This window comes from Stenella coeruleoalba, assembly GCF_951394435.1.
Source record: "Stenella coeruleoalba genome assembly, chromosome: 9".
Classification (NCBI taxonomy): domain Eukaryota; kingdom Metazoa; phylum Chordata; class Mammalia; order Artiodactyla; family Delphinidae; genus Stenella; species Stenella coeruleoalba.
In genome coordinates, this window is record NC_137155.1 from 46990754 (window position 1) to 47011566 (window position 20813).

A 20813-nucleotide genomic window follows, 5' to 3' on the forward strand; every position below is an offset into this window, starting at 1 on the left:
AAGAATTAAAGAACAAACAAACAGAGATGAACAATACAATAACTGAAATGAAAAATACCCTAGAAGGAATCAATAGCAGAATAACTGAGGCAGAAGAACGGAGAAGTGACCTGGAAGACAGAATGGTGGAAATCACTACCGTGAAACAAAATAAAGAAAAAAGAATGAAAAGAAATGAAGACAGCCTAAGAGACCTCTGAAACAGCATTAAATGCACCAACATTCACATTATAGGGGTCCCAAAGGAGAAGAGAGACAGAAAGGACCCCAGAAAATATTTGAAGAGATTATAGTCCAAAACGTCCCTAACATGGGAAAGGAAATAGCCACCCAAGTCCAGGAAGTTTAGAGAGTTCCAGGCAGGATAAACCCAAGGAGAAACACACTGAGACACATAGTAATCAAATTGACAAAAATTAAAGACAAAGAAAAATTATTCAAAGCAACAAGGGAAAAATGACAACATACAATGGAACGCCCATAACGTTAACAGCTGATTTCTCAGCAGAAACTTTACAAACCAGAAGGAAGTGGCATGATATATTTAAAGTGATGAAAGGGAAGAAACTGCAACCAGGATTACTCTACCTGGCAAGGATCTCATTCAGATTTGATGGAGAAATCAAAAGCTTTACAGACAAGCAAAAGTTAAGAGAATTCAGCACCACCAAACCAGCTCTATAGCAGATGCTAAAGGAACTTCTCTAAGTGGGAAACACAAGAGAAGAAAAGGAGCTACAAAAACAAACCCAAAACAATTAAGAGAATGGTAATAGGAACATACATATCAATCATTACCTTAAACATGAATGGATTAAATGCTCCAACCAAAAGGCACAGGCTTGCTGAATGGGTAAAAAAACAAGACCCATATATATGCTGTCTACAAGAGACCCACTTGAGACCTAGGGACACATACAGACTGAAAGTGAGGGGATGGAAAAAGATATTCCATGCAAATGGAAACCAAAAGAAAGCTGGAGTAGCAATTCTCATATCAGAAAAAATAGACTTTAAAATAAAGACTATTACAAGAGACAAAGAAGGACACTACATAATGATCAAGGGATCAATCCAAGAAGACAATATAACAATTGTAAATATTTATGCACCCAACATAGGAGCACCACAATACATAAGGCAAATGCTAACAGCTATAAAAGAGGAAATCGACAGTAACACAATAATAGTGGGGGACTTTTAACACCTCAGTTACACTAATGGACAGATCATACAGACACAAAATTAAGGAAACACAAGCTTTAAATGATACAATAGACCAGATAGATTTAATTGATATTTATAGGACATTCCATCTGAAAACAGCAGATTACACTTTCTTCTCAAGTGCACATGGAACATTCTCCAGGATAGATCACATCTTGGGTCACAAATCAAGAGTCGGTAAATTTAAGAAAATGTAAACCATATCAAGCATCTTTTCCGACCACAATGCTTGAAAGATTAGAAATCAATTACAGGGGAAAAAAATGTAAAAAACACAAACACATGGAGGTTAAACACTACATTACTAAATAACCAAGAGATCACTGAAGAAATCAAAGAAGAAATCAAAAAATACCTACAGACAAATGACAATGAAAACACAACAATCCAAACCCCATGGGATGCAGCAAAATCAGTTCTAAGAGGGAAGTTTATAGCAATACAATCCTACCTCAAGAAACAAGAAAAATCTCAAATAAACAATCTAACCTTACACCTAAAGGAACTAGAGAAAGAACAAGCAAAACCCAAATAGTAGAAGGAAAGAAATCATAAAGATCAGAGCAGAAATAAATGAAATAGAAACAAACAAAACAATAGCAAAGATCAATAAAACTAAAAGCTGGTTCTCTGAGAAGATAAACAAAATTGATAAACCTTTAGCCAGACTCATCAAGAAAAAGAGGGAGAGGACTCAAATCAATAAAATTAGAAATTAAAAAGGAGAAGTTACAACAGACACCGCAGAAATACAAAGCATCATAAGAGACTACTACAAGCAACACTATGCCAATAAAATGGACAACCTGGAAGAAATGGGCAAATTCTTAAGAAGGTATAACCTTCCAAGACTGAACCAGGAAGAAATAGAAAATATGAACACACCAGTCACAAGTAGTGAAATTGAAACTGTGATTAAAAATCTTCCAACAGGGCTTCCCTGGTGGCGCAGTGGTTGACAGTCCGCCTGCTGAAGCAGGGGACACAGGTTCGTGCCCCGGTCCAGGAAGATCCCACATGCCACGGAGTGGCTGGGCCCCTGAGCCATGGCTGCTGAGCCTGAGTGTCCGGAGCCTGTGCTCCGCAACGGGAGAGGCCACAACAGTGAGAGACCCACGTACCACAAAAAAAAAAAAAAAATCTTCCAACAAACAAAACTCCAGGACCAGATGGCTTCACAGGTGAATTCTGTCAGACATTTAGAGAATAGCTAACACCCATCTTTCTCAAAATCTTCCAGAAAATTGCAGAGGCAGAAACACTCCCAAACTCATTGTATGAGGCCACCATCACCCTGATACCAAAATCAGACAAAGATACTACAAAAAAAGAAAATTACAGACCAATATCACTGATGAATATAGATGCAAAAATCCTCAACAAAATACTAGCAAACAGAATCAAACAACACATTAAAATGATCATACACCATGATTAAGTGGGATTTATCCCAGGGATGCAAGGATTCTTCAATATACTCAAATCAACCAGTGTGACACACCATATTAACAAATTAAAGAATAAAAACCATATGATCATCTCAATAGATGCAGAAAAAGCTTTTGAAAAAGTTCAACACCGATTTATGATAAAAAAACTCTCCAGAAAGTGCGCATAGAGGGAACCTACCTTAACATAATCAAGGCCATATATGACAAACCCACAGCAAACATCATTCTCAATGGTGAAAAACTGAAAGCATTTCCTCTAAGATCAGGAACAAGACAAGAATGTCCACTCTCACCACTATTATTCAACATAGTTTTGGAAGTCCTAGCCACAGCAAGCAGAGAAGAAAAAGAAATAAAAGGAATACAAATTGGAAAAGATGACACAAACAGATGCAGAGATATACCATGTTCTTGGATTGGAAGAATCAACATTGTGAAAATGACTATACTACCCAAAGCAATCTACAGATTCAATGCAATCCCTATCAAATTACCAATGGCATTTTTACAGAATTAGAACAAAAAATCTTAAAATTTGTATGAACAAACAAAAGACCCCTAATAGCCAAAGCAATCTTGAGGGAAAAAAATGGAGCTGGAGGAATCAGACTCCCTGACTTCAGACTATACTACAAAGCTAAAGTAATCAAGACAATACGGTACTGGCACAAAAATAGAAATATAGATCAATGGAACAGGATAGAAGCCCAGAGATAAACCCACACACCTATGGTCAACTAATCTATGACAAAGGAGGCAAGGTTATACAATGGAGAAAAGACAGTCTCTTCAATAAGCAGTGCTGGGAAAACTGGACAGCTACATGTAAAAGAATGAAATTAGAACACTACCTAACACCATACACAAAAATAAACTCAAAATGGATTAAAGACCTAAATATAAGACCAGACACTATAAAACTCTTAGAGGAAAACATAGGAAGAACACTCTTTGACATAAATCACAGCAAGATCTTTTTTGACCCACTTCCTAGAGTAATGGAAATAAAAACAAAAACAAACAAATGGGACCTAATGAAACATAAAAGCTTTTGCACAGCAAAGGAAACTATAAACAAGACGAAAAAACAACCCTCAGAATGGGAGAAAATATTTGCAAACGATTCAATGGACAAAGGATTACTCTCCAAAATATATAAACAGCTCATGCAACTCAATATTAAAAAAACAAGCAACCCAATCTAAAAATGGGCAGAAGACCTAAATAAACATTTCTCCAAAGAAGACATACAGATGGCCAAGAGGCACATGAAAAGCTACTCAACATCACTAATTATTAGAGAAATGCAAATCAAAACTACGATGAGGTATCACCTCACACTGGTTAGAATGGGCATCATCAGAAAATCTACAAACAACAAATGCTGGAGAGGGTGTGGAGAAAAGGGAACCCTCTTGCACTATTAGTGAGAATGTAAATTGATACAGCCACTATGGAGAACAGTATGGAGGTTCCTTAAAAAACTAAAAATAGAATTACCTTATGACCCAGCAATCCCACTATTGGGCATATACCCAAAGAAAACCATAATTCAAAAAGACACATGCACCCCAATGTTCATTGCAGCACTGTTTACAGTAGCCAGGTCATGGAAGCAACCTAAATGCCCATCGACAGACGAATGGATAAAGAAGATATGGTACATATGTACAAAGGAATATTACTCAGCCATAAAAAGGAATGAAATTGGGTCATTTGTAGAGACGTGGATGGACCTAGAGACTGTCATACAGAGTGAAGTAAGTCATATATCGTATATTATTGTGTATATGTGGAATCTAGAAAAATGGTACAGATGAACAGGTTTGCAAGGCAGAAATAGAGACACAGATGTAGAGAACAAACATTTGGACACCACAGGGGTAAAGTGGGGTGGGGGGGTGGTGGTGGTGGGATGAATTGGGAGATTGGGATTGACATATATACACTAATATGTATAAAATAGATATCTAATAAGAACCTGCTGTATAAAAATAAATAAAATAAAATTCAAATTAAAAAAAAGAGCATGTGGCTTTGATACATCCTGTTTCTACCATATTTGTAAATTACAGTTTACCACACTCAATAACCATTGCCTTCATTTCACCCTCAATGCTGCCTGCTTGGGTTCACATTATATGTGGGTCTATCTCTCTACTAGAAGCTACGAGAGCCCCTTTTTCATCCTGTTCTTAGTCATATCTTACTTATCATATGCCTCTTTCCATAGAAAAATGCTCATGACCAGCTCTCAGTGAGAAAAAGATCTGACTAAAATGTTTCAAATTCAATTATTTCCAATAGTTCAGCCTAAGATCTATTGGTTTTATAACAGAGAACAGTTACTCAGTAATTTCCCAGTATGATAGGAGAAGGATAGATTTTTCAGGCCTCAACAAGTTGGAGAGGAGAAATACTTGGCAGAAAGGCCTTTAAGAGAGCTTCGCAGTGAGGACTTTCCAAATGTTATCACTTGGTCTGTAGATAAGTATTCTGTGGGGAATAAAGCTGAATCTCTTAGGACATACCCTGAGAGTTTTTATTTAAAGAATAAATCTAGGATATGAATTTGTTTTATAGTTATTTGCTTTTTTCCTCCTGAAAATGGACTTCTAAAAAAAAAAGAATTTAGTATTTCAAGAGTCTGGCTCAGGTTTTAGTGGAGTGTATCATGCCTGTGGCAGTCCTGAAAGTTAATATAGTTTCCCAAGTAAATAGTTAAAAAAGTTAAGGTAGTTTCCAGAAGAAGTTCAAAGTCTTGACTATGTGTGAGATTTACTTTTTAAGCCTTTGTACATGCATCTTTCTGATCCTCTGCTTCTTTTGCAGAAAATGGCTCTGAAGATATCGACATACTTCCTAGGGGGCTGGCTTTTATCTCCAGTGTGAGTATTTTCCATGTCCCTCAGATGCTCATGTCAATTGCTGCATGGACAGTACATTAATGTTGCCGACTACAGCTGCCAGATAGATCCCTATGCATTCATCCTGCCCGTGGGTAAACTAGTCAACTAAAAAAGCCAAAATGGGATTCCAGAAGGCTAATTAAGATACCACGGAAATGCCAGGCTTGCCTAACCCTTGGTGGGCAGCTCCCTGTGGGCAGTTATATACCCAGTAGTGTCTCAATAAATGTATATTGAATTCCGTTAGATTCCTAGACGAGGCACCAGATTTGCTCAGCTGTTGTTCATCCTCATCATCACCCTATTTGCTGGGCCTCAGCTTCTGGAAATCATCTTCTCACTAATTAGTATTCCTCTCATCATGCCTTCCTATGTTTGGAGCTCAGTAAATGTTTGTGGATTGAACGTTAACCATGTTACTCAATTCAAAATCCTGAGCATTTTCCATCTTGGATCCCTTGCCTTTCAAAGAGAAGCTCTTTCAAAGAGGAGTAGGGAAAAACCTGCATTTTATTCTCAATACAACCTTCACAGGTTTGGGATGATGAGGAAGCTATGTGAAGGACTGAATTTCAATAAATTAAAATGTATATGTTGTGAAGATGTTGAAAATTATCATGTACTTATTAAATCAGTTGCATTTGGAACGGGACCTAGGATTTTGAAAAAAGTAGATTGACTACATTTCCAATGTGAATTCTGATTGCTGGAATTGAATGCTCTAATATTCCATTTTGGCCAATAAAATACTACCAAATAACATAAAATTTTTAAATCTATATCTTTTTGGCCAGAAACAGGGCATATAATATAATATAATATTCCTTAATGGCCCCAATTTCTAAATTCTTAAGTATAGTCAGGGTCTCATTTGGATTTTAAATTGCTGCTGCTGGTGGTACATGTGAGGGTGGGAGGGTGAGTGAGAGGGATTTTATTTCTTTAGTTTTCCTCCAAAACCAAAAATAAAATAAAGCTGTCTAGAAAAGCTTTTTCTTTGTTGACTTAAATTACCTATTGTCAATTTAGATTTTCAATGTTATGCCAAATAGACCTTTAAAAATAATTACTTTACAGCTAGGAGATTTCTTTGCTATTAGGAAATAATATTTGTAGTTCCTACTATATGTTTCTTTTCTATTTTCACTAGAACTAAGTGTACTAAATTCTTGCTATTCAGAAAGTAGAGATTTTCATCACAAATAATTCCATGAGAAATGTTAGCTCTTTTTGCAAAATAACAAACAACTCATTCTTATAGGATAAGGATAATGTTCTTTGCTTATTTTTAATCTTTCTGTACTGCAATAAATTGAAGTTCTTGTTCTTGGTTACCTCCTACTGCCCTTTCTTGCCATCCTAGAACATGTTTGGAAGATGCTGATTTAGAGAGTAATTCTGTGCAATAGATATCTTTAGTGTATTTAGAGGTGCCAAGCAGGCTGTTGCTTCCTTACCTTGGGACTTGGCATGCTCTTTGCCTGCAAGATTACTCCCTTCTTCAATGTTATTGACTAATGCCTAGTTCTCTATGAGGGCTCATCGTGGTGGCACTTTAATTCCTCAGGAAAATCCCTAACACTCTCTTTCTGGGCAAGGAGGCTCTTTGATGGTCCTACAGGTTCCCTGTGGTTAGGGTCTTAGATGCCACACCGTATCTGATACACTTGCTCAGTGCTGCCTCCCTGGATTTCAATCCTTTTGAGACCAGGACTTTGGAATGTACATTGCCACACTAGCACCTAACATACTACCTGGCATACACAGGTGCTTGACTACTTACTGAATGTATGTATTGGTGAATGAGGGCAGTGGAGGAGTTCCATGCCTGTCCACATGTACCTGTAGTCTGTTGGTGGAAATAAGATGCCTGCACATGCAGGTGATTTTCACCATTTTCAGTAGTGAATGGTATCAAAAGAATTGCTTGCAATCACTTGCCACAGATTCTTACCCAACTGCCTTAAACAGAAAACCAGGCAAGTGTGAAGCCATTTCTTAGAAGAGTTTCATTCATCATGATGCTTAACGTAGGCCAAGTTTGTTTGCCATGCCCTACCCTTATTCCCCAATCAAATCATTTCCATTTCCAGACCACCCAGTCCTTCTACTAGCTGTCAGTGCCTTCACATTCCCCCAAGCTCCCACGGTACTTGCTGTGGTGTTCCACCTTGAGCTACCTTCCTGAGCAATATTCTCTACTGTCAAACCTTTCTTTACGGTGTGGCAGAAAGAGGCTGTACAACTAATGATCTGAGTGATTTAGGCAATTCACTTCTCTGGGCTTAATTTTCCTTAGGTGAAAAAGGGAAGAATTAGATGTCTCTGACGTTTTTCCCCCAGTGTTACTGGACTTGGTGACAAATTGACTATGGAGGGAAGGGTAGACTTGGAGACTCAATTTTCTGGCCTGATGTTGGGGAGAGCAGTGATTCCCTTAACAGAGAAGAATAGATACAAATGAGATCAAGGATTCTAGGAGAGATGGTTCTGGTTTTGACCATTTGATTTTGAGCTGCCCTTAGGAAGAAGTTGGGATGCAAGCTAGGGCTCCAAAGAGGGGTTCCAGGGAAATGTGCATATTTGAAAATCACTGGTATAGAAGAAATACCTGTAACCTTATAAATAAGAGCTACAAGGGAAGAGTGTAGAATGAGAAGGAAAGAGGGATGGATGAGGACAGAGGAGGAAAGGGCAGGAAGAGAATTTAGACTAGCCCTATACAGTATAAGAGCTAGAACAGGGCAAAGGGACTTGGCAAAGAATTTGATAAGGAAGCAGTAAGCAAAGAGTGAGTCTTCCTTAGGAGATGGGCTCTTGACTGACGATGGCAGATTCGAGCTCTGGAAGCAGAAGTTTGTGGCTAGGGACATGCCGATCTCTCCTCTAGGTGTGGTGACTTAAGGAGAGGGAATGATAGAGGGAATAGACCTTCCACTGATGGGCTTCAGTGGCCAGTATTGTCTGGGGAAAGCTAGATTTCCCATAAGATTTAAGCATAGAAGAACTGTTTTAAGAAAAGCTTGAAGATATAGGTGGGGTTGTTTGAAACTGAAGATTGACTACCCCAGGGGTTGGGGGCAGGGAAGGGAGGGACATTGGAAGGGCCAAGAATAGTATAATTGTAAGTAAGAGTGTGTGTGTGTGTGTGTGTGTGTGTGTGTGTGTAAGAAAGGAAGGGGAGAGGGAGAGCAAAGGAGAAGGTAGAGTAGGAAGAAGGAAGAAGGAGGGAAAAGAGAGGGAGAGAAGGAAAGAATTTAAACTGATTATAAGTGGAAATGAGGGTACAAGGAAAGATAGATACAATATTGTTGATGTTGATATACATCAGAGTGATGGGGGAAGGATACAGGGAGGAAGTGGGCTGAGTTTTGTAATTGGTATAGAATAAACCACCCCCAAGTTTTGACACAATGACCTGGGATGCAGCAAAGGCCCAATACATTCAGGATGCCTATTATTGGTTGATAAACACCTGGTTCTTCCAGGAGAAAAAGCCACTGTTCAAGTTACTGGAATGAACTTTTTACAATATTTGGAGAAAAGGATTCACATCCAAATCTTTGGACATATCTGTAGGAACAAAATAGGTCAGAAATAGTAAACTGTATGAAACTGGTTACCCTCTGTTAATTCTTGGCTGATTATTCTCTTTGTCATGACATAATATAAAGGATGTAGGATGGGAGCAGTGCAATAAACCCATACCTCCCTCTCTCTGCTTTGAGGAGCGTTCATTATATATAGAATAGGACTAGAAAGAACCTTCTCAATTAAATATTTTAATTTCCTCATTTTATAAATGAGAAACCTGTAGTACAGGCAGGTCAAGGGACTCAAACAAAGTAATACAGCTTAGTCTCTTGCATTATGCTTTTTGGTCTCATTCCTTCCCTATATATTAAAAATTGAACATAGGTTCTTCCCATATTCCCATTTGCAATGGCTTAGATGACATTGGTAATTCCTCAGATCAGATAACGGCAATACCTGACAGTGTAAAAAATCCCAGAAATCTAAAAGAAATTTAGAGCTTTGAACATTTTTGTTAGGCCTTGAGATTTTAGCTTCCATGTGAAAACGTTGCTTTGATATGTGTATATTTGCATACTTATTCTCTATATTTTAAAGGGATTAAAATATCCAGGCATGCCAAACTTTGCACCAGATGAGCCAGGACAAATCTTCTTGATGGATTTAAATGAGCAAAACCCAAGGGTCCAGGCACTAAACATCAGTGATGGTTTTGACAAAGCATCATTTAATCCACATGGGATCAGTACTTTCATCGACAAAGGTAAAGCTTGAATGCTTAAGAATAAGGGGAAAATGAGGGAAATACAAACCACTCATCCTCAACTCTTCAACATGTATGTGAAAGGAGGGAAGATGCTATTTTACCATGAAGATGTATATTTATAAGATAATAAATATGTATCAAAACATTTTTTAACGTCACGTTAAAGAGGGGGAGACTAGACTGTGGTCACACCCTCTTTCTCCTACCCCCTTTTCTTCTCATCTGACCATCAAAACCAGTTGGGATATTGTTCTCAGAAATCTAACATATAAACTAAAGGCCCTTTGAAAATAATCTCGTGACATTTATAAAGCAACATAAAAGGAAACAATGGATGAATTAGACATTGTTAAAATTAAAAACTTCAAAAGACACCATCAAGGAAGTGAAAAAACAACCTAAAGCATAAGAGAAAAAGATGTGCAAATCAGATATCTGATGAGGCTTATGTCCAGAATATATAATTTTTACATCTCAACAACAAAAAGACAAATACCCAGTTAAAAAATGGACAAAGGATCTCAGTATATCTTTCCAAAGAGATACACAAATGGCCAATAAACACATGAAAAGATACTCAGTATCCTTAGTCATTAGGGAAATGCAAATCAAACCCATGATGAGATACCACTTCACACCCATAGGGTGGCTATAATTTAAAATGACAGACAGTAACAAACATTGGCAAGGACGTAGGGAAACTGGCATCCTCACACTTTGCTGGTGGGATTGAGTGCAGTCATTTTTGAATGCAGTTTGACAGTTCCCCAAAATGTTAAAGGTAGATCTACCATATGACGCAGAAACTCTACTCCTTGGCACATACCTCAGAGAACTGAAAACATAGGTCTATACAAAAACTTACACACATATATTCATAGCAACATTACTCCTAATACTCAAAAGGTGAAAATAATCCAAATTCCCATGAAATGCTGAATGCATAACCAAAAGGTGGTATGTTTATACAATGGAATATTATTCGGCGATAAAAAGAAATGAAGTATTGATGAATGCTACAACATGGATGAACCTTGTAAACATTATCCTAAGTGAAGGAATTCAATGACTAAATGCCACATGTTGTATGATTCCATTTATATTAAATGTGCAGAATAGGCAAATTTATAGAGACAAAAAGTAGATTAGTGGTTGGCAGGGACTTGGGGGGGGGCGGGGAATGGGGAGTGACAGCCAATGGATATGGGATTTCTTTTTAGGGTGATGAAAATATTCTGGAACTAGATAGTGGTTATGGTTGCACAACTCTGTGAGTACACTAAAAACCACTAAACTATACATTTTGAAAGTGTGAGTTTAATGGCAAGTGAATTATATCTCAAAAAAGCTATTGTAGAAAGCAAAGCATAGTTATGAATACACTGTATATGCTTTAAAACAATAATTTCCAATATTAGTTTTTACTTTATAGTTTATAATTCCAGACTAACTTAATTTTTAGATATTTGTGGGTCCACAGATCATGTAGGAGATAAGAATGAAGCCTCACTAGTAGTAACTATTAATACGTGAAGGGAAGGCCAAATGGAAATGTTGCAAATCAAAATTTTAAAATAAATGGTGTTTTAATTCTTCCAAATACATACTGAAGTTACAAGGCATTGTTAATTGTGAAGTTAAATTTGCTAGAGTGATTTAAATGAATAAAAAATGACTAATAATTATCTCAATCCACTTATCCAACCGATCAATGTTTCATTCTTTCCTCTGCACCAACAGACTTGTTCATTTTTAAACAAATGGGTACCTTTTAAAATGCTTGAATACTATTTTACTAAGTAGGTTAAATATTCCCCTGAAATCTAATATATGATGTTTACTTGCCTAGCAAGCCCTTCTTTAAAAGATAATTGTACCTAACAATTTTATATTGCTTTACAGTTTATAAAGCACTTTATATATATTTTATTCCTCAAAATAAAACTCTGGGCCTAACCTTGACTCTTCCCCTCTCCCTGTCGCATTCAGTCAACTAGTTACAAAGTTCTGTCCAATTTAACCCTCAAATATCTCTCCAAGCTGCTGACCTCTCCCCATCCTCACTGCACCATCCCAGTCCAAGTCCCCAACATGTCTATCCTAGATTCTGCAGTGGTCCCTGATTGCACTTTCCCTCTTGTACCAACTCAAGCCATTTTTATAAGCAAGCATTATTTTTTATACAAATCTGATCATGTCACTCCCTTCTGAAAATTCACCATATTGTTCCTGTCACTCTGAAGATAAACCCCAAATCTCCAGAATGGTTTCCTAGGTGCTACACCTACATATTCTGGCAGCTGGATGCTCTCTCCAGCCTCAGTGGACACCCCTGTCTCCCTGACTCTCTGGACTAGTCACACTGGATTTCCTTTAGTCCTGCAGAATGCTGCATGCCTCAGGGACTTTGCATCTGTAATTCCCTCTGCCTGGAATGTCTTTCCATTTACTTCTGGCTTATTCTTTTTTCATCATTCAGGTCTCAGCTTAAATGTCACCTTCTCAGGGAAGCCTTCCCATCATCTTATTTCAGGCTGTGAACCTTGCTATTATTTCTTCTCAATGAACTTCCTCTTTTAGCACTCATCAAAATGGTAATTAATGCTTTTTATTAATGTTAAAAGATAACAACATTCTTTCCCTCTCCCACTATTGCTCTATAGTGGGCTCCTTCTCATCTCTAGATCCAAGCTTAACTGTCACTTTTCAAGTGGGTACCACTGTATGAAGAAGGCATATCTCCCCACTCCCATATTCTTTTATTTACTAATTATTTCCTTCCTGTTTTCTTCTCTAGAATGTAACCATCATAAAAGCATATGTGACTTGTTGATTGCTGGATTCCCAGAGTCTAGAACAGTGTCTACAGCATGTTAGGTGCTCTGTGAACATGTGTTAAATGAATAAATGAATGAACCCTATGAGTCAGGCAGGGCGCAGATACTGATAGTTTTATAGATGGAGAAATGGAGTTTAGAGACATGCAGTAAAGTGTGACTTCACTTCTGTCATTAGTAAATGGCAATGCCAGAAGTAGAACCCAGATGGTCTTACTTCTCATCCTACGTCCTTAATTCAGGTGAAATTTGGGCTCCTGGCTCTATTTAAATAATTTGAGAGTCATCACTTTTTTGCCTGACACCCGACTAGACATATGATGCTTCATTGGAGAAGGTGTAATGAGTGATCAGATTAGCCTGGAGCTATTTTATTCCATGGGATAGTGTTAGAGTTGGGTTTTTTGTGTTTTTTGTAAGGGGGGGAAGGGGAGGTGAGGGTTGGTTTTGGTTTGTTTTTTCTTTTTTTTTTAAGATGGGACCAGTTTACAGATTAATCCTCAGGCATATAATCAGGCTTTCAGAAGTTAAGTGTGTTATGATTGACAACTTATTTTATTTGTTAGTGACCTCCCTTAATTATGTATTTAATTCATAAGGCCAAAACATTACACATAAATTGGCATGAATGAGAAGACAGAAAACAAAAGTCTTCTCACCAAGCATCTCTTATATGAAAAGAGGATGCCTTAAGAAGGGGGTAAAGCCAGAGCAGCAATGTATTTTTCATGCTGTGTCCAGCAAGAATGTCTTGTCGAAGGGCCATGTGAGGGCTAAATGCTACTCAGGTTCTGCTTGCCAAGTCCCTGGAACAGAGTTGCCGTGCCCTGGAACAGAGTTGGGTCAGACCAAAAGAAAGATTCATCTGCGAGGGAGCACTTTTCCTTAATTCAGGTAAAGGTGCCCTTGTGGTTCAGGGGCCCTGAGTATAAGCCCCACATCTCAGGGCTCTGGCTTGCCCCGCTGCATGATTGGAAACCCCATCAAGAAAGGAACTGGGGAGATGAACGCAGATCAAATCCTGAATGGGAGCATGGGCCCAGGCTCTTTCAAACTCCAGAGTGCATCTGACTTAGAACTCCTGATAAGTCAGAAAACAGTACTCTGAGAAGCTAGAGTACTGCCCCCAATCCTGTTCACAGCAGTTCACATTCCAGTATGAGAACAGATAGGTGAACATTCCTGAGGTTGGTTATACCTAAAATGGCTAATCTATTTTCTTCTACATTCGTATTTACATTCCACGTCTACTGGGTTCATGAATAACTAAATATCGTTACTGCAACCTCAGGTAGGTGACTTGTGTCAGGAGTTCATTCTCTACCTGGGAAATGTTCATTTTAAAATATTTACACAGGCCTGACACTTCTTGAACGTGTGTTGCAATGTAGGCAGTCCTCACAGAAAAGAATTCTCGGCAAAGCTTTGCTTGCTGTACCCACTTCTCTTGTTGAGGGGCCACCTTGGGAAACCACATCCGTGTTTATGTACCACTGTAGTTCTGCATCTTCCTGTTAGAGAGGGTGTGCAGGTGAGGCTGAAGGAAGCATTGCAGAAACATGTGGGCTTGGCTTTGCCACTGGGTGGTGATGAAATTGCTGATGAGTTATTAACCTTCTGAGTGTCAGTTTCTTCAATAAAATGAGGATTCTGGCATTTGTTTGACTTACCTATCAGATGGGTTGCAAGGATCAAATGCAAGATGTATAAGAAAAATCCTTGGACGTGACCAAGTTCTACACTAGGTGTAATAATAGTTGCAACAGAAGCAAACTTCTTGGAAATTATGTCTTTTTTCCACTTTAGACCAAATTGTTTATCTTTATGTTGTGAACCATCCCCACATGGAGTCCACCGTGGAGATATTTAAATTTGAGGAGCAACAACGTTCTTTGGTACACCTGAAAACTATAAAACACGAACTTCTCAAAAGGTATGGAATTGAAGTATTTCATTTGTGCCTCTGCTGTGTGCTTTGTTTTCTTTAGTTCACAGCCTTTGTTAAACTTTTGTTTTGAAGCTTTTTCTTCTAAAGCTTTCTAAAGGTTCTCATGGTGACACTGCCCAGCACCTCACTAGAAATTGTTGTATTCGGTATTGAATATCTTTATATTCTCCAACTTTTTGAAAGCATTTTAACCCTATAAAGTTGCTCTAATTCCATCCTCCATAACACAACAGTGCAGAACCTGCTATTGGGCTCTTTAAACACCCACACCCTTTAGTTGTCCTGGTAGGTTGTATTCTGAAAGCCATACCCATTGGGTGTTATAACCAGCCTCCAGAAGGACCATTCCTTTGTTCAATCAAAGTTTTAAAGTAACATTTGAAAAAAGGCCTGTAGGCCTATATAAAAATTCACATTTATTAAGTATTGACTATGTGCCAGGCACTGTGCCAAAATCCCTAATTCCCTTTCACTCTCACAAGTGCCTTTAGTAATAGGCATGAGTAAACAGAGACTTAGAGCAGTTTGGGGTAAGTTACTTACCCAAATTACATAATTTGTAAGTGGTAGAACTAGGGTGTAAACCTTGACCCATCTGAATTCAAAGCTGGGCTCTTAATCACTGTGGTGAACAGCTTTGAGAAAAATTGTAAGTTTTTTACTGGCTAGGTTGCCTGTTTCAAGCCTGTAACAAACAGTGAAGAATCTTTTATAAAATGGATTCAACGCTGAAAGACTGGTTCTAAAACAGTAGAGGTTAATCTTTCCATAAGGTAGAAGAGTAGGGAAAGAAAAGGAAGGAAGTTCATCTTCTCTCTTTTGCTCTCTTTTTCAACAACACATTTGAATTTCTCCCCATAGAATTTAGGGGCAACAAAAGGAGAGGCAGAAGAAGTAAGAGAACTTGAAGTTGTTGACTTTTCCCATGATGCACTGTGCTGGGTTCTGAGGCTCAGTGGGGACCAGGACTGCCACTGCTGTGTGACTGAGAAACTGTGGACAAGTCACCTAACCTGTGCTTCAGTTTTCCTCAGCAAAATGGGGTTTCCCTCAAAGGCCTGACTTACCTACCTGGTGATTGTGAGGGTCAAATGCAATAACATCTCCTTGTGGGAAGAGCGCCTCAGAAAGCACAACCTGAGGGAAAACTCAAGACACAGCTCCTTTGTTAGGGAGTGCCAGCCCAGGATGCAGAAGTCAGAGACCAGCCTGAGGCAGGGAAAGCAGAGTGTTATGGGTTGAATTGTGTCTCCTCAAAATGATATGTTGACATTTTAACCCCTGATACCCCAGAACATGACCTTATGTGGAAATAGGATCCTTACAGATGTAATTAGTTAAGATGAGGCTGTATTAGAGCTGAGTGCGCCCTTAATCCAATATGATTGATGTCCTTATAAGAAGACAGACGGACACACAGGGAGAATGCGTGTGAAGATGGAAAGTGAGATTGGAGGGATGCGTCTACAAGCCAAGGAATGCCTGAGGCTACCAGAAGCTAGAAGAGGCAAGGAAGGATCCACCAGTAGAACCTTCAGAGGGAGCATGGCTCTGTCAACAATTTGATTTCAGACTTCTGGCCTCCAGAACTATGAGACAGTAAATTTGTGTTGTCTTAAGCCACCCAGTTTGTGGTACTTTGTTACAGCAGCACCAGGAAACTCATATGGGAGAGAGTCTATAGCAAATGCATTGTTAAGCCAGCTACTGCTAAGTGCAACTGACTGCTTGAAACCATGGGATTGCCCTCCAGTAAGCAACATAAACCTCATTTCAAGACAATCTGGCCAAGATAAGAAAGGAAGAGGAGTTTATCCACCCCCGCCCCCCATCTCTCAGTAGTCAGAGGTTTGCCTCAAGGGGTGTTAATTCCTGCACATACCTTTTTACCCATGTGCAAGGCAAGTCTGGTGATATCCTGTGCTTTGAATTTGACACGGAAGCCTGGAAATGGGAGTAAGAGGCCTATAACAGACATGAGGTAAGGCGCTATAAGGGTACACTGTGGAAAGTCTGTCAGATCCTATGCAGAGCTGGTTGAAATAGTGCCAGCTGGAATAGGGCAGGCGTGGCTTTCAGGATCTAAAGAGGACCTTGAGAAGTGCCCTGATAAACACATACCCAAGCATTTCAAAGGGTAGAACAAAGTGCTATGGAACAAATTATGAGGGAATTTAAATTAATCTATGGTGATAATACTTTTTGGAAGAAGGACTGCGTAAGCTGAGACCTAAAAGACAAGTAGCCCAAAAACATGGGGAGAGTCATTGTACAACAAAACCTCAAAGTATTTCCTGATTCATCCAAATTTTTCTTTCCTAAATTTAATGTAAACTTGTATGGATATAACTGAATCACTTTGCTGTACACCTGTAACTAACACATCATTGTTAACTATACTCCAATATAAAATAAAAATTTTTTTAAATCATAAATGCCATTAGAAAGGGTGACACATTAACTTTATTGACAATATTGTGTATTTTAGAAAGTTGCTGAGTAAAGAAGTTTCACACACACACACACACACACACAGGTTCAATCTTTTTTTTTTTTTACATTTTTTTCTAGTCATCATCTCTTTTTTTCTTTTCCAAAATAGAAATGATTTTGTTTTAATTGTTGTGCGAATGAGACTTGTTCATTTAAAAATTTCAATGGTATTGAACATAAATAAGAAAGAATAACACTCATAATCCAACCTATGCAGAGAAAATATAAAGGTCAGGATGAACTGGGTCTTGCTACAATAATAGGAAAGAAAAACCCTAGCATCTTTAATGGCTCAAACCCACAAAGTTTTGTCTTGTTTTCATACTCATGCTACATATCCAATGTAGGTGATTCAGGGAGTCAGTTTTATGGTGTCCTCATTTAGAACCTTAAGAGAGGACCACACTCTCGTTTATCAGAAAAGTTGCTGGTTACTGTGGAAGAGTGAGTGAAGCATGGTGGATCTTGGACTGCCTCTTAAAGTCTCCCATCTCGGAAGCTACATACATTACTTCATTTTTTTTTAACTCTTTTTTTTTTTAACATCTTCATTGGAGTATAATTGCTTTACAATGGTGTGTTAGTTTCTGCTTTATAACAAAGTGAATCAGCTATACATATACGTATATCCCCAGCTCTCCTCCCTCTTGCGTCTCCCTCCCACCCCTCTAGGAGGACACAAAGCACCGAGCTGATCTGCCTGACCAGCTCTTTATCGGCAACCTGATCATGAGGTGGACAGATCAGAGCTTAAAGATTTTTTTCAAAATTAGGGGAATATGGTGGAGCTGCATATTAACAACAGTGGGAAATTACCCAGTTTTGGGTTCGTTGTGTTTGATGATTCTGAGCCTGTTCAGAAGGTGCTTAGCAACAGGCCCATCATGTTCAGAGGTGAGGTCCATCTGAATGTGGAAGAAAAGAAGACTCGAGCCGCCCAGGAAGGGGACCGCCGAGATAACCACCTGCAGGGACCTGGAGGCCCTCGAGGTGGGCTGGGTGGTGGGATGAGAGGCCCACCCTGGGGAGGCATGGTGCAGAAACCAGGATTTGCAGTGGGAAGGGGCAGTGCTCCAAGGCAGTGAATTGCTCTTCACCGATCTTCAGGCAGCAGTACAAACCCTAGCTCCCACAAAACGGTAAATTTCTTCTGCCAACCTTTGGTATCTTGGAATCTGATCCTAGTCTATCATAAACTGCTTAAGTTTGTAAAATTTTACTTTTTGTGTTAATGGTGTGTGCTCCTTAGCCCCCACCCCCATTTTAGTCCTTCACTTCCAATTTTGTGGAATGATATTTTAGGAAAAATGGATTTTTAAAGAAGAAAAAAAAAAGACTGCATTTCCCTGCTTTACTTGCATATACAGACTGGATTTTTTTTAACAGTTTCCCCAAAGGAATGTTTCTTCCTTATTACTGACATTTGATATGTTTCATTCACTGGAATATTTCTTACTTATTTTCTACATGTTTCAAAATCCTGGGAGAATTACAGGATTTGATAAACATTTTGAAGGCAGGAAAAACCCAAATTGTCTCTTCTTTGAGAGTCAGGACTACCTTCTGGTGCAGAAAAATTGCCGTTGGAAAAATTGACAATTTAGATTCTCTCTGGTATGGTTAAAAATGGAATAAAAGGTGTTAGTGGAGTTTTTCTTTGGATACGCGATCACCAAACAGTTCCAAAACCTACTGTTTTTACCACTGAAATTTAAATTGTGAGATAGGTTTTAAATGTCTAGAATGCAACTGATAAGCTTTTCTTGAACTGTTAGACTTTTTTTTGAAGTAGAGTTTTTTCATGTTTAATTTGTATTTGTAAAAAAAAGAAAACAAAAAAATTTTAAAAATCTGAATAACATAAAACCAGAGCAAAACTGTTGTGCCTTCTATTTATCTTTGATTCCAGTCTTGGCAATTGTTTAAAGAAAAATAATAATAATTTAAAAAAACCTAGATTTGTTCTATCAGGTTCAGAGTGTGTTGGGAATTATAGAATCCCTCTTTCACCTGTAAAAAAAAAACAGTCGCAAGCCAACAGATATAGATTTGAGGTTTATTTGTATACTTGTCTGTTTTTGCTGATTTCTGTGGAAGGGAGGAGTGAGAAAATAACAAATGGCTAAAAGAAAATCCATCAGGGCAATGAAAAGTCATGTACTTTCTGTGGAATCCTTTAATCCACACTAGTTCATGTATACTTTTTCAAACTGATGAATTTATTGGTCTTTGAGATTTAGTGATTTTAAATAGCCCATGGTTTTTTTTCTTTTCCTCTCTCTGTCTCTTTCTCTTTTTTTTTTCTTTTTCATTTTAGTGTGAATGACATTGTGGTTCTCGGAGCAGAACAGTTCTATGCCACCAGAGACCACTATTTTACCAACTTCTTCTTGGTACTATTAGAGATGGTCATGGATCTTCGCTGGACTTACATTCTTTTCTACAGTCCAAGAGAGGTTAAAGTGGTGGCCAAAGGATTTATTTCTGCCAATGGGATCACCATCTCACCAGACAAGAAGTAAGCTCTTTTATAAATTCCAACCCTTTACCCTTGACATTTTCATGGATTCCTTCCCTGAAGAAGTGCTTACTTCCTGAGGCTTAAGTAGTCAATACATGTGTGGAGGGATCCAGCGTGGCCAGGGTTCACAATAAATGTGTGATCTTAAGCCAACCATGCCCTCTTGCACTTTAGGGTCCCCCAACAAAATGAGGGATTTTGACTCAAGGATATGAGGTCCTTGCTCCAGACTCTTATGTGACTAGAAAAGAGTATAAATGCAGGATACCTCTGCCCCTTATGAAGCTAGAAGGTCTTTAATCACTTATACTAAGTTCAGTTACCCAAAAGTTCTTATTGGAGAGGGAGACCCAACTTAGATTGGGCATTGGGATTGTATAAGTTTCAGACTTACTGTTATACTACAACAGAATTTTCTATGAGAAGACATTATTTTATGCAGCATAAAATTTTATGAGAAACTCTTTTAAAGTGTTTTTAAAATGGAAGGTTATTTAAAAAGAAGAGTACCATGAATATTAAATGTAAAGGTGACATAATAAATAGAGATGATCCCTGTGGAAAACTACACTAAGTATTCTTCCTCTTTTTAAAAATAATTGTGACTGAGTTTCACGATCATCTGCTACTTCTTTTCAAGCACGAGTTTCTGGAAGTATAGGCTCTATTGGACTTATGAGAGGTCCACTTACCTCCATTCAATTTAAAGAATAAAGTGTGATTCATAACTGATGAGACTGAGCCTATATGTCAGCTAGAAACACAATTCCATTACCTTATGGTCATATCTCGTATTCAACGCTTACTTAAAGCACTTCAAGAGTATTAAAAATACCAGTCCATTATCTTTTACTGTAGTTTAGAAAGGCACTGTAGTGGCACTTTGAGCTATTGTGAATTTGTATACTTCTTCTCCAAAATAAAAGTTAGTATCATCTCTCATTACTACTTGCTTAAATGTAAATGTTACTTACTTCAAAGGTATATCTATGTAGCTGATGTACTGGATAAGAACATTCATGTAATGAAAAAACATGACAACTGGGATTTAACTCAACTTAAGGTAAAAGTACCCTGTCTTCCCACACAACGTGTTCTATTACATTAGTTCCCAAGCTTGACCTGGG

At 38.3% G+C, this 20813-nt stretch overlaps 2 protein-coding genes across 8 annotated transcripts in view; one reads left to right on the plus strand and one right to left on the minus strand.

Annotated features, from left to right (window-relative positions):
* Window positions 1-20813, minus strand: part of ASB4 (ankyrin repeat and SOCS box containing 4) — a 363721-nt gene that overhangs the window by 325339 nt on the left and 17569 nt on the right. The window contains exon 1 of one of the 7 annotated variants that reach the window (XM_079932595.1): window positions 15740-15797. The exons of the other annotated variants lie outside the window; for them this stretch is intronic. The gene's annotated coding sequence lies outside the window, so the exon portion shown is untranslated. Of the gene's footprint in view, window positions 1-15739; window positions 15798-20813 lie in introns of those variants that run through there. 7 annotated transcript variants of the gene reach the window in all.
* Window positions 1-20813, plus strand: part of PON3 (paraoxonase 3) — a 33514-nt gene that overhangs the window by 9260 nt on the left and 3441 nt on the right. The window contains exons 3-7 of the mRNA XM_079932605.1: window positions 5511-5566; window positions 9719-9884; window positions 14531-14657; window positions 19483-19683; window positions 20668-20749. Coding sequence (XP_079788731.1) covers window positions 5511-5566; window positions 9719-9884; window positions 14531-14657; window positions 19483-19683; window positions 20668-20749 — 632 coding nt within the window. The remainder of the gene's footprint in view (window positions 1-5510; window positions 5567-9718; window positions 9885-14530; window positions 14658-19482; window positions 19684-20667; window positions 20750-20813) is intronic.